The sequence below is a fragment of the Salvia hispanica genome, chromosome 2, assembly GCF_029641045.1.
Source record: "Salvia hispanica isolate PSC_SH4W2 chromosome 2, Shi_PSC_v1, whole genome shotgun sequence".
Taxonomy (NCBI): Eukaryota; Viridiplantae; Streptophyta; class Magnoliopsida; order Lamiales; family Lamiaceae; genus Salvia; species Salvia hispanica.
The window spans coordinates 17,252,436-17,264,928 of record NC_142693.1 but is presented as its reverse complement, the minus strand read 5'-3'; the positions used below and the strand labels follow the sequence as shown (position 1 = coordinate 17,264,928).

The window sequence follows — 12,493 nt, the reverse complement described above, 5'->3', positions numbered from 1 at the left end:
TCAGTTACCTTGATGATTGATTGCAATTGCTAGATTTTTAACCATTTCAACTTGTCAATTGTGAGTAGTGTTAAGAATAAATGTTCATGCCTGCATCCTAAATAGTCAGTAAAAAAATAATATGGACTGATTTCCATCGTAGGAAGAGACCTCAAGAGGAATAAGAATAAGAAGATTGAACTAAATGGATAGGGGCCGCGCGAACGCAGGCCCCCTCTAGCACAAATTATGACGTAGGCTCGACCACTTGGGCCGACCTTAGGCGGGCGCCCCTCCGTAGTGCAATGGAGGTCGCCAACCTAGGCCATGGGCCTTATGGATCTCCCATCGACCCCGTCCAGGTAAGTATGTTCACCAGTCCCAGTCCCCTCTGTTTTATATCCCCTCTTTCTCTCCTTTCTTCTTCTCTCTCCCCGATGTGGGATACTACTCAACGTCACAAATTTCTTTTGTTAATTTAGGTATTCTGCACACTAGGACTCATTTTCTCCTCTACAACTCTTGAAACATATTTCTCCTCCATATCTATGAGTTTAGAGTATTTAGAAGATAGAAGCATTCTCATCTTTTTCTCTTTGCAAAAGACAAATGTTTTTTATAAACATTGTGTGTATACGTGATTATCAATAAATTTTTAAAAAATTAAATATGTTTCCATAATTATGTCAAAAATGTACTGATATAACATACCAAATTGGATTACCTTGGTATATCACGACAATAGAATATTCTCCTGTGCACTGCCAGAGGGAGGTGGTAACCAGGGGGTTCGAATGACCCCCCAATTTTTTTTTATTTAACTCTATTATGTACTGTCTCCGTCCACGATTAAGAGTTTCATTTTTAAATGACGCGGATTTTAAGAAAGGTTAAGAAAAGTGGATGGAAGAAAATTAGTGGAATAGGGGTCCCACTTGTATATGTTAGTTTTAAATGATATGTGAGTGGAACGAGTTAGTGGAAGTTGGGACCCTATTACCATTTATGGTATTAGTGAACCGAGACTCTTATTCGCGGACGGACTAAAATGGAAAAACGGGACTCCTATTCGCCGACGGAGGGAGTATATATATAGAAAATTTTAATTTTATAATAAAATGTACCCCTATTCCTATTCAAATACTCCTATTCGACTACTCGTACCCCCGAATATAAATTTCTGGATCCGCCACTGCTCCCGCGTATAATGTAATAAGGTGGAGGAGAAGAGGTGATAAGGTGGAGGAGAAATAATGGCGGGTGACGTGGCATTTAGATGTTAAGATGAAATATTTTTGATTGGCATAAACATACTACAAGGAAATATTGCACATATTCTAAAGTTTGTAATATTTATGTGAAAATATTATATTTCATCGAAAATTATAGTTTATGTGAAAATATCAGATTTCATCTAAATTAATGGTTTGCTATTATCACTAAAAAAAGTGGAAATGCAAGCTATAATGTGACTAGTACGAAAATAGAAAACGCTGGCAATTTCTGCAAAATCAAACTTAAATTCGTGAGAATCGAATTTGGAATTGGGTAACGATTTAAAGTGTAGTAGTTTATACAACGCTGCCTCCGCTGATTCTTGCGCGCCACGAAACCCCGCCGTCCTCCACCAGCTAAGGAGCGGCGGATCCACCGCCATGGCCACAGTTTGGCGTCTCGCTCGGGCACTCACCTCACGCCGCTCCATCGCCTCTGCTAAAACCCTAAACCCTCGCCCTTCCCTCTCGTCAATTCCTCCTCTCCCACTCTCACCTCTCTGCAATCGTACGCTCTCCACTCTTTCCATTTACTTTTTCCTGTTATCATCTCTGTGCTTATTTTCTCTTTTTGTTCGTTTCTTAATTGGCACCATTAACTACGAGAAATTCCTCTGAAATTTTATTGATCAATGGTTGAAGATTCGGTTGAGTGGAGAATTACTGTTTCTTTTGTGTGTGTTTGTTTTGCTATGTAAACGACGTGAATCAATCGCCGCAATGGTTGTTTGTTTTGAATTGATATCAAGTTGAGTTTTCTGTACATTCATGTTAGGTTCTGCTCCGAGTAGTAAACACTTGTTTGTATTATTGTATAGCAGATTAATTCTTCATATGAGATTCACAACATCATTTTAGTTGAAGCATTACACCGACATTGCATCAATTTTGCAGTTCAATTGCTCAATCCATTTTTATTTGTATGCATTCTTCTTCTGTGGAAGGTGTTAGTTTATTTGTCATGTAATTTGATGATGATTTTACTGCTGGATTTACTTTTGATGTGTTTTCATCATATCGCTTTCTTTCTACACTCAATGTGAAATTGAGCTGTTTTTACATTTTTTGTACAATTAGGGAGTTTTGAGCAGCAAAAATCATATGGACCAGATGGTTGGAAACCAGAAAGGCTGCCAAATTTTTTTGTTCACAGTGCTTTAGCTGGATTACTTGGATTTGGAATGTTGGATGTAGCCTTAGCAGATGGTGATGAGGTTAGTATGTTTTTGATCAAACAAAAAAAAAGCTCGTGGTTACATCTACTTCTACACTAAATAGGAAGTGCAAAGAGATTACATTTAAGTTGTCCTTCTTATTGAGACCCATCTGTTCAGTTGAAGTTGGCTCCATGATATCATGACGTCAAACTAAGGCATTTCCCTCTTCCTGCGGTCTCCTTTGCCATTGATAGCAGTAATTTAAAATCATTATTAGTCCTTAATGATAATATCCTTGTATTCATTGGGATTTTTGGATGTCCCTATCTTTCCACAACTAGCCATGAGAATTTTCCCCCTAATTTTTTGTTATTTGCATATCCCCCCATTATCAATTTATTCCATGCTGTATAGGCTCAAAATCATCGAATCATTTAGTTGAGTTGGGTTCCAATCCCCTTCTTTCTTCATCTTACCAACCTCTCACTTTAGTTGGTGAGCCTTATTTTAGCTGTCTCTTTAAGCTTAGTTTGACTCATTTACCCCCCTCCCCCACACATAGAAAACAAAGAAAAGTCGCTGAAAACCAATGATACATACTCTTAAGGTTTCTCTTTGTTCAGTGATACCGTATACTTTCATTGATTCTGTCAATCATATGGCAACTGCAGGAAGATGCTAAAAGTTCGCCATTGCCTAAAAGTAGCTCACCTTTGCCTGAATATGCTAAAGTTCCCCCATCACTGGAATCTTCTCCTGCTGCAAGGCAGCAAAACCTGGATGAAATTGCAAAGAAAGACAAAGCTCGACTTGTAGAATTACTCAAGAACAAAGGAGGACGAGCTGGTTCTTGTCCTAATTTTACTGTTTCTGTTAAGGGACCAAAGGTTGGTGGTTTTTTAAAATATCGGAGATTCCCTGTGTCCATTCTGCTCTTGTCTTCTGCTGTGTATATTGTGGTGGAATATCAATAAATGTTTGTTTCTCTGTGGTCGTCCACCTTTTCCTGAATGATGTTGATTTCTTTCTTTGAACTGTGAATTAATTCCCTGCCCTAATATCATGTTTATTGGCAGGTGTCAATCAAGTTCCAAGTTCCCCCGTCAGCTGAAATCCCTTTCCTCATTGCAAACTTTGTTTCACGTCTTGGGGTCAAGGCCGAGGATAATTCTGTTGGATCAGATATGATACTGCGTGCTTGGGACAGGTTAGTGTGTTGCACGGCTTCTAATTTCACTTCAACCTTCTTTCCTATCTGAAACTAAACACCTGAATCAAACGGTTCTATTTATTGTTGAAACTGTTTTTTCAATTCCTATGACTTTAGTATATGCTGATAATATTTTGAACCCTTTGATCAGTGGTGTTGCCTGGCAACTAGCGCTCAGTCGTCCAACAGCTCCAAAAGGAGCAAGTGGAGATCGAGGTGATGCAAATGGAAAAAGTGTAGAGTCTACGGACAATGAAGATTTATGCATTGTCATATTTCGTCCACTCATTAGCTCTGATAAAGCTGTCAGTTCTTATAACTGTACTACAAACTCGTTATCCATTTGAAGCTGTCAATCTGTTGTGTGGCCTCAATGTTTTTCTTCCAATTATGTTATGTGTCACACGTCTGTTGGCACTGAGGTTTTGGTAACGGAGTGGTTGCCTATGTGCAGGAAATTGAGCTCATGAAACAGGGTAGTTTTACTTCTGAGGAACTTGATGCTTTGGCATCCGTCCTACAGCTAGCAGGACAGCCAAGAAGCTTCGGATTAGGGCCAAAGGGAGGTGCTGCACAGGTTCCAGCAGTAGACAAAACAATCTCTAATCTAGAGGGAATGGGAGTCAAAATTTATGGACTTAAATCTCCCAACCTGGAAGACCCAAATGCAGATATATCTTGGGATAACATTGCTGGCTATGATAATCAAAAAAGGTATTGAATGGACCATAGCAATATTCATTTTGGTGCTTTAATTGATTTCTTGATAAAGTTGGATTTCTAAACTCTAACAGATTTCTAGTCACTTGAAAATAAAACTTTTCCAGTTAAATTTTTTGTTTGCGTAATTCTTTTGGAGTTGGTTTTGGTGTGTACATTTCTTTTAGAGAAGGTTTTCCTTTAACATGTTTAAGATGTTTGCACATCTTATTGCGTCAGTTACTTCAGCAAAGGAAAATTCTTTAATGAAAGGAAGAGAGTAAAAATGTAATTTGGACATCCTGGAAGATGCATGCTTGTACTTGAATTCTTTATATCCTAAAGTCCTTTTATGAAAAGACATTATGGTCTTTTTTACTTCTCTTCTTTCTTTCACCAATTTGCATGAAATTTTACTTCTTTCTTTCACCAATTTGCATGAAAAAATAATTAATATTTTACTGATTTTGCACTCACAAAGAAGACGATCCATATCTTCTCCAGACTCTATTATCATCAGAATGCATTCGTTCATGGGAGTCTCTCATTTATATCTTATTTGATTTTCTTGGTGATATGACATAAAGGTCTTTTTTTGTTTAAACTTTTTTTTTTCAATCTGGCAGGGAAATAGAAGATACTATATTACTGGCTCTAAAGAGTCCAGAAGTGTATGATGACATTGCCCGTGGTACTCGGTCTAAGTTCGAGACCAACAGACCACGTGCAGTGCTTTTTGAAGGCCCACCAGGTCAAGAATGATATATATAGTATATATGTACTGTATATAGTAGGAATTACAGCGAAAACTGTTTTTCTTACGTACTCAATGCATCACATCATTATTTCCTGAGAACACATCTTATTTAAGATACTTCTCGTGAAAAACGGAGAATGAATTTGAGCATAGCATCAAACTAAATGAACTCGTAAGCCAGTTGAATATCTAGATTGAATCTCGCTGGGATATTCAAATATTCAGTGCATCTAGCTAACTTGATTTTCTTCTTATATTAATTATTAAGTTTGTAAATTGTAACACTCTTCAGTTGGGAGTAGGAGTAAGTTTTCTTTTTCACTTATCAATATCGTTTGAGCCAAACATATGTTCAAGAAATTTTCATCACTCTTTGTTGTTATGGTTTACCCCTAACTTTAGGTATTTTGTCGTTTGAGTAGAAAAATTAGTATGGCTGTGATTAAATTAGTTTGACGAATCACCAGAAATTCTAGTCAATGCTTACTGATTTTCCTTGATTACAGGTACAGGGAAAACATCTTGCGCTCGTGTAATTGCTAATCAAGCGGTATATTATTTTCTGCATCTTGAAGCTTACTGTCAACATACTAGCTTTTCGTAGTTCATTTTGAATTATTATGTTATTTTTACTTTTGTTTCATTAGGTAATATTTCTAATTCTATTTGCTACACTTGTGTGATATTTTGTATTTTTAAGTGCTTTTTCTACCTTGGCAGAAAGTTCCATTGTTATACGTCCCATTGGAAATTGTAATGTCTAAATATTATGGTGAAAGTGAGCGATTGTTGGGGAAAGTGTTTTCACTGGCTAATGAACTCCAAGAAGGCGCTATCATTTTCCTTGATGAGGTAATGAAGGTTGTGCCTTGTTTTAGATGGCAAATCAATCATTGATTTGATGGAACTCTATTGCAGGTTGATTCACTTGCTACTACCCGTGATAGTGACATACACGAGGCCACACGTAGGCTGTTGTCCGTATTGTTGCGACAGGTAAGCTGGTTTATCTGATGTCTCAGTCAGGAAAGAAGTTTAAAAGTGTTAACTTCCAGAATAGTGTTTGATATTTGATTTCTCAGAAACCAGTTTTGGCTAATTAATGCATAAACTTAAGCCCAGGGAGCGATGGATGACTGGGTGCCATAGGAACTGCAAATACAAATTTGTGTCTTTCTGGCTGTTGCTGTTGGTTCTTCTCTGCATATAAATAACTTATTTTCAGTGTTATTTTCTTTTTTGTATCTTTTATTCTATTTGTCTTTTTGGTGGGGGGATAGAATTTTTATGGGTTGAATATTAAAAGCAAATGGACAGTTTTTCAAGACACTATGAAATACATTTGCAGATTGATGGATTTGAGCAGGAAAAGAAAGTTGTGGTTATTGCCGCAACCAATAGAAAACAAGACCTTGATCCGGCTTTGCTCAGGTAAAAGAATTGCTTGTTCATTTCAACGTGGGGCAGCAGCTACTTTTTGATTATTCAGGGACTTATATTCACTCCTATGATCACTTTCAGTCGATTTGATTCCATGATCACTTTTGCCATACCGGATCAGCAGACTCGTGAAGCTATTGTGACTCAGTATGCTAAGCACTTGACACACTCTGAAATTGCTGAACTTGCCAGAGCTACCGAAGAGTAAGCATGACAGAACCATAATTCTACTAATGATGACATTATTTGTGTAAATTTGTTTCTCATTTTTAGTGCTTTTGTAGTATTGTCCTTAATTGATTGGTATGTGTATGCAGAATGTCTGGTCGTGACATAAGAGATGTATGCCAACAAGCTGAGAGGCAATGGGCATCCAAGGTATACCATGAAACTGATAAACTTCTTCTTCTTCTTCTTCTCTCTCTCTCTCTCCACAACAAGTAATGAGTTTGTTTGATTATAGATTATCCGGGGACAAGTACAGAAAAACGAAGAACAAAGCTCACTTCCTCCTATTAGAGAATATATTGAAAGTGCTGAAAAACGACGAACTGCTATTCGCTCTGTCACTAATCAAATTGGAAATCCTAGCCCTCTTTCCAAAAAGCCTCAGTTCGACTTTATGTGAAGCTCTTAGGCTATGTAGCACAGATGACAATTTTCCATATTTATTAAATTTGTCCCTATACATGCAAATAGAGCATCAGTCATCTCCTACTCCTTTTGGGAATCTGTATACATATATATTGTGATAATAACAGTAGGCAGTGAAAGCATCTGCATTTTCCAGTGGAATTTCTTCATAGTAGCAGTAGCTTTAAGCCGAAAAAGTCGAAGGGCATCAAAGCATATTAGAGAGGAGCAGAGTGAGAAGTAGACCTCCATCACTGCTATTCTTCCTCTTCCTGGTGTGGCAAACGGTCGAAGCAATATGCACTTGCGTCTGCAACATCATCCGAGTCATCTCGACTTCCAACTCAGCCTGCTGCTTCTGAGCGTCCAGCCTCGCCATCTCCCTCTTCTTCATCATCTCGAGCCGGGCAGTCTCCATTCGGACCATGCTGTCGGCTATCACTTGGAAGCTCGAGTTTGAGCATCGGGATTCTGATGACGAGTCATCCCGTGGAGTATCCGGTGAGAAGTGGCCGTCGAAAGTATATCGGAGGGGATTTCTGGTTTTGGTTGCTTGAAAAGTATAGTCCATTGTGGAGATGGTGAAAGTGTATTTTGCTTATTTTTGGAGGCACTACTTTAAAAGGGAAAGTGCTTTGGCCCACCCATTAGAGAAAAAGTTTCACTTTTCAGAATGCATAGTGCCAACTACAATCCAATATTCCAATTTAACTGAATGGGACTGAAATTATTTGATTATTTTAAATTTCGATCAATTGACCATTAATAATGAGTTTTAGCTTGTAATCTTGTCCAAGTATTCAACAGTGTTTAATGCACAAATAAGGCGTTGAAATAGTGCTTTAAATGGACCATGCTGGTTTTTGTTTAGGAGAGTTGGCAAAGCTAGGTAATAACACAAATGCCTACACCATTGGAAATGAGTTGGCACCTTTGGTATTTTTCGACAACTACTATGGCTAAATAATAAAATAAACGTTATATAGTTGAAATAAAACTGTAGCTATAGCCTCTATAATTAACACAATGGAATAATACAATTTCTAGTTGTGTTGCACTCGTTATTTTTAGGTGGAAGTTTGGTACACCAAAGTCGTGCTCGGCTTAGGCCAAATGTGTATACAATACTCCCTCTGTTACTCGTTAATAGAATCATTTCTTATCAGCGCAGAGTTTAAGAATAATATGTTAAGTGGATGGAGAACAAAGTAATAGAGATGAATAGATAATAAAGTAAGTAAGATAAATTACTTTTTGCCATAATTGATAACTTTCTAAAATAGAAAAATGACTCAATTAACATGTAACGAAGAGGGAGTATATGGCTTGCTCTATAATCCTATTGATGTGATATTACAACTTTTATCTACAATTTCAACCTTTCGAGTGATCATTTCTTGCATCCATTTTTTAAATTGAGTATGATGTTGTTACATATCCGATACTTCATCCGGTCTAAGATAATCAATTCGTATTTGTTTAGAATATACAAAATAATAAATGTCTTGATTAGCTTGGGGCCGCACAACAATAAAATATGAGTTGACATATTAAATCTTATCACCACTTACTTACAAATAGGAATGAGAAAAAGAGGGTGTCCATAAGTTGATAGTAGAAAGTGATAATGTTTTTGGGATTGCAGTGATTATGAATTGTTTCAAGATAACTAATATAACAATCAGATCAAGATTTTGTGTCAATGATAGTTCAACATATGCATAGAGAACATATATTTCAGAGAAGAGATTATTTTTAGAATATAAATATTTGGTTCATGCATGATGGATTAGGGGTTTCTTAGGCCATAATTTCTTCTGCTTCATGCCAACCTATTTTTTTTTAAGAGAAAAAAATAAAATAAAAAAGAAATTATTCTAGTTCCTTCTTTTCTCTTCGTCTTGTTTCGCTGTCATCTCTCTCGCTCAATCAAATTCAATTCCAATACCGTTAAACGAAAAACTAATCGAAAGCTAGAGCCATGGCTTCGCGCGACAAGAAACCCTCAAAACCCTCCACCAGCCGGCCCGGCGGCATCCGGACTCTCTCCGACCTCAATCGCCCGTCGGCTCACGACTCCGACAGTGACTCCGATGGCCCCCAGGAATACTACACCGGCGGGGAGAAAAGGTTCCTTCTCGTGATTCCCATCATTTCAATTTTTACCCTAATTTTAAATGCTCCTAATTGAGCTGTGAATTAGCCTTGGCTTTGAATTTACGCTTGCTTTCTCATCACCAATTATTCAATTTTGGATTTGAAGCGCTTTATTCAAGCCTTTAATTCCTTTGAATTCGTGTGTTTACACTTCAAGAACGTATTTTTTTGAGGGATGTTTCACTCTCCCTCTTGTTTGTGATGTTTGGTAGTGGTAGTGGTGGGATCTGGTATTGTGGTTTGGAATTTTATGCTGCTTTTGATGGTATCAATTGATTGATTCGATTGAGTGATCCGTTGTTTGATTCCTGTGCGAAGCCGAAGCAATTGAATGTGTTGGGAGTGCATATAATTATGTGAGTTTCTAGGTTGAATGATCTTGTTCAAGTTTGTACTGCTTCGACTCTAATGTATCTCTTCGGTGTATGCCTTGTTCGATTTCGAAAACGAAGATTTTACCTTTCGGTTAGGTATAGTTGGGACTCTTTATCTTACTAATTATGTGATTTTAACATTGATATGTATGTGATGTGGGAGTGCATATAATTATGTGAGTTTGCGGGTTAAATGATCTGGTTTTATAGCTTGTGATCAAGTTCAAGTTTTACTACTTCGATTCAAATATTTGGCAACAAAGATTTCACCTTTCGGTTAGGTATAGTTGGTCACTCTTTATCTCGCTAACTATGTTATGTTCAGTGGTATGCTTGTCCAAGATCCGTCCAAGGGTGGTAATGATGTTGATGCAATTTTTGACCAAGCTCGACAGCTGGGGGCTACACAAGGCCCCTTGGAGAATCTTCAGCCATCTTCGAGCTCTAGAAGCTTCACAGGGACAGGAAGGCTGCTTTCTGGTGAAACTGTACCAACTGCTCCACAGCAGCCCGAGTCGGTGGTGCACAACATTGTCTTCTGGAGAAATGGTTTCACCATTAACGATGGCCCTTTGAGGAGATTGGATGATCCTGAAAATGCTTCTTTTCTTGAGGTAAGTGGGAAACTGATACTAACATTAGAAAGGGCTGAATGTTAGGGCTTAACTATTATTAGGTAGTCGATATGCCGAAGCTACTCTTGGAACTCGTCATTAGGATGCCCTCATGATTGCGTGTCACTCCTTTTGTTATTGCACGTTTCTCGTATTCACTGAAAATGGCTGTCTCAGATTGAATGCACAACATGAATCCACTTTGGAACTGATTTCCATATTTTCAAAGTAGAATTGTGAGATTGAGTTTTGGGATTTCATGATGTGTGAATGAGCTTACCATATGTGCTTTGCGGTAATGATTTTCATTGCAGAGCATCAGAAAATCCGAGTGCCCGAAAGAGCTGGAGCCGGCCGACAGGAGATCCTCTGTTCATGTCAATCTCATAAGGAGGGATGAAAACCGCCCTGTAAGTGCACATGAATCTCGAACTCAGATATGTTAAAACGGAGACATATTCGTCTCTTCCACACTTTTCCAACGTGTATCTTGTGACAGGAACCAGAAGTGCGCAGCGTTCCGTTTCAGGGAATTGGCAGGACTCTAGGAAGCAGCTCTGCAACCGTCTCTGCTCCTGAGACAACAACCGCTGCTGCTCCCCTCCTTAGTGCCCCGACCCCTTCAGAAGGCCTCGTAGTAGATAAATCACTGCCATCAACTTCGATTCAACTCAGGCTTGCTGATGGAACCCGAATGGTTGCACACTTCAATCACCACCACACGATAGCTGATATTCGCTCTTTCATTGATGCATCTCGGCCTGGGGGTACACGATCGTATCAGCTGCAGACAGTCGGATTTCCTCCCAAGGTTCTCACTGACCTCACCCAGACAATTGAACAAGCCGGGTTGTTGAACTCGGTCGTTGTTCAGAAACTCTGAGCGCCCCGTAGGTATCATCGAGCTTATAAAATTGTTTCTATAAAAGAAGAAAGTCTAAAGTTTGAAGTAAGGTTGGCTTATGAAGCAATTGAAGGATTTTCTGTAATCTATTTGATCACTGCATTTGTCTTTCAAGGTTTTTTTGTGGAATCATTATATATACGTCATTCCCATTATTATGAAGCCACTCTTGTTCATCACTATGCATTAACTTTATGTTTTTAATTGGGTGTCCATGTATAGATATGAAATAAATATATATAGGATTAAGGCCTTACTATATTAGCTAGTACTCCATTGGTTAATTAACATAACTATATGTTAACTCAGCACACAAGGCTCACACACTTTTTGGTGTTCTCTCTGTAATTCACATAAAACACACACTAATCTTGAAGAAGAGAGAGTAGTTTCTTGGAGAAAAGGAATTTTGTTTATTGATTGACTCACTAACTAACTAGATACAAGCAAAATGAGCTATATATGCAGCTCATACAAGTAGTAACCGCTCCCAACAGATTTGGAGCTAGCCAACTAGAGCATTGATAGCCCATACACTAGATTCAGATTCCATCTTTATCCTTTAATTATTCATGTTTAAGAGTTGAATGTGGACTCACTTCTTACACTATCAATAGGATCAGTCATACTAATCAAACAAGTGCAACGATCTGATTAATGCTTATTAAGTTAATTGGAGGTATGATGTTGCTAATTATGTGACGATAAAACACAACCTAATTGATAAAACACTTTTCACCCATCAAATAAGCTGAGGGTTCATGGCACTATAGAAGTAGATAATGAACTATTATCTATACTCTTTAAAAATGAGAAAAGAAACATGCCTTGCATCTATATCATCTTGGGCTCTTGGCGATTCAAAATCCAGCTTCAGCAATGTAAGATAGTGTACATTTATTGGTGTTGAAAGAGGAATTGACAATTATAATGCTTTTTGAAAAGTTGTTGGTATATTTATTTATACGTCCTTAATTACATAAAAAAATATTATTAACCGTTTCTTCTAGTGAATGGATCTCACTTAGGGATGTCAATTGCGCTAACCCGTTCGGGTTCGGGCCAACCCACTCGGGTCGCCGGGCTATTTGGGTGCGGGCCATTCAGGTTATGAATTTTTCGGGTCATAAATTTTCAACCCTAACCCTAACTCGTTGGGTTTTGGGCTAACCCATCGGGCTATTCAAGCCTAAAAACCTTCGAAAATAATCTCTTGTATCAAAATTATTAAAATGATTTTAAATTTTAGATACTTTTTTCTTTTTAGTTTAGAATCATATAACATCTTCAAATTT

The 12,493-nt window shown here is 37.9% G+C and overlaps 2 protein-coding genes and 1 non-coding gene across 3 annotated transcripts; 2 read left to right on the top strand and 1 right to left on the bottom strand.

Annotated features, from left to right (window-relative positions):
• Nucleotides 1-189: 189 nt before the first annotated feature.
• LOC148931689 (U1 spliceosomal RNA) lies at nt 190-349 on the bottom strand. Its single transcript, XR_016136064.1, has one exon. It is a non-coding gene; the product is annotated as a U1 spliceosomal RNA (small nuclear RNA).
• A 1,150-nt stretch (nt 350-1,499) lies between these two features.
• LOC125201124 (P-loop containing nucleoside triphosphate hydrolases superfamily protein) lies at nt 1,500-7,305 on the top strand. Its single transcript, XM_048099062.2, has 14 exons — nt 1,500-1,761; nt 2,331-2,467; nt 3,082-3,297; nt 3,487-3,617; nt 3,772-3,925; nt 4,075-4,334; nt 4,946-5,070; nt 5,583-5,626; nt 5,797-5,928; nt 5,995-6,072; nt 6,425-6,507; nt 6,598-6,720; nt 6,834-6,894; nt 6,980-7,305. The coding sequence occupies exons 1-14, from the start codon at nt 1,635-1,637 to the stop codon at nt 7,142-7,144; spliced, it is 1,836 nt and encodes a 611-aa protein (XP_047955019.2). The 5' UTR covers nt 1,500-1,634; the 3' UTR covers nt 7,145-7,305.
• Nucleotides 7,306-9,023: 1,718 nt separating this feature from the next.
• On the top strand, nt 9,024-11,360 carry LOC125202579 (plant UBX domain-containing protein 4-like). The gene is made up of 4 exons (XM_048101000.2): nt 9,024-9,279; nt 10,006-10,294; nt 10,609-10,704; nt 10,794-11,360. Exons 1-4 carry the CDS (start codon nt 9,131-9,133, stop codon nt 11,175-11,177), a joined length of 918 nt encoding a protein of 305 aa, XP_047956957.1. The 5' UTR covers nt 9,024-9,130; the 3' UTR covers nt 11,178-11,360.
• Nucleotides 11,361-12,493: the final 1,133 nt, after the last annotated feature.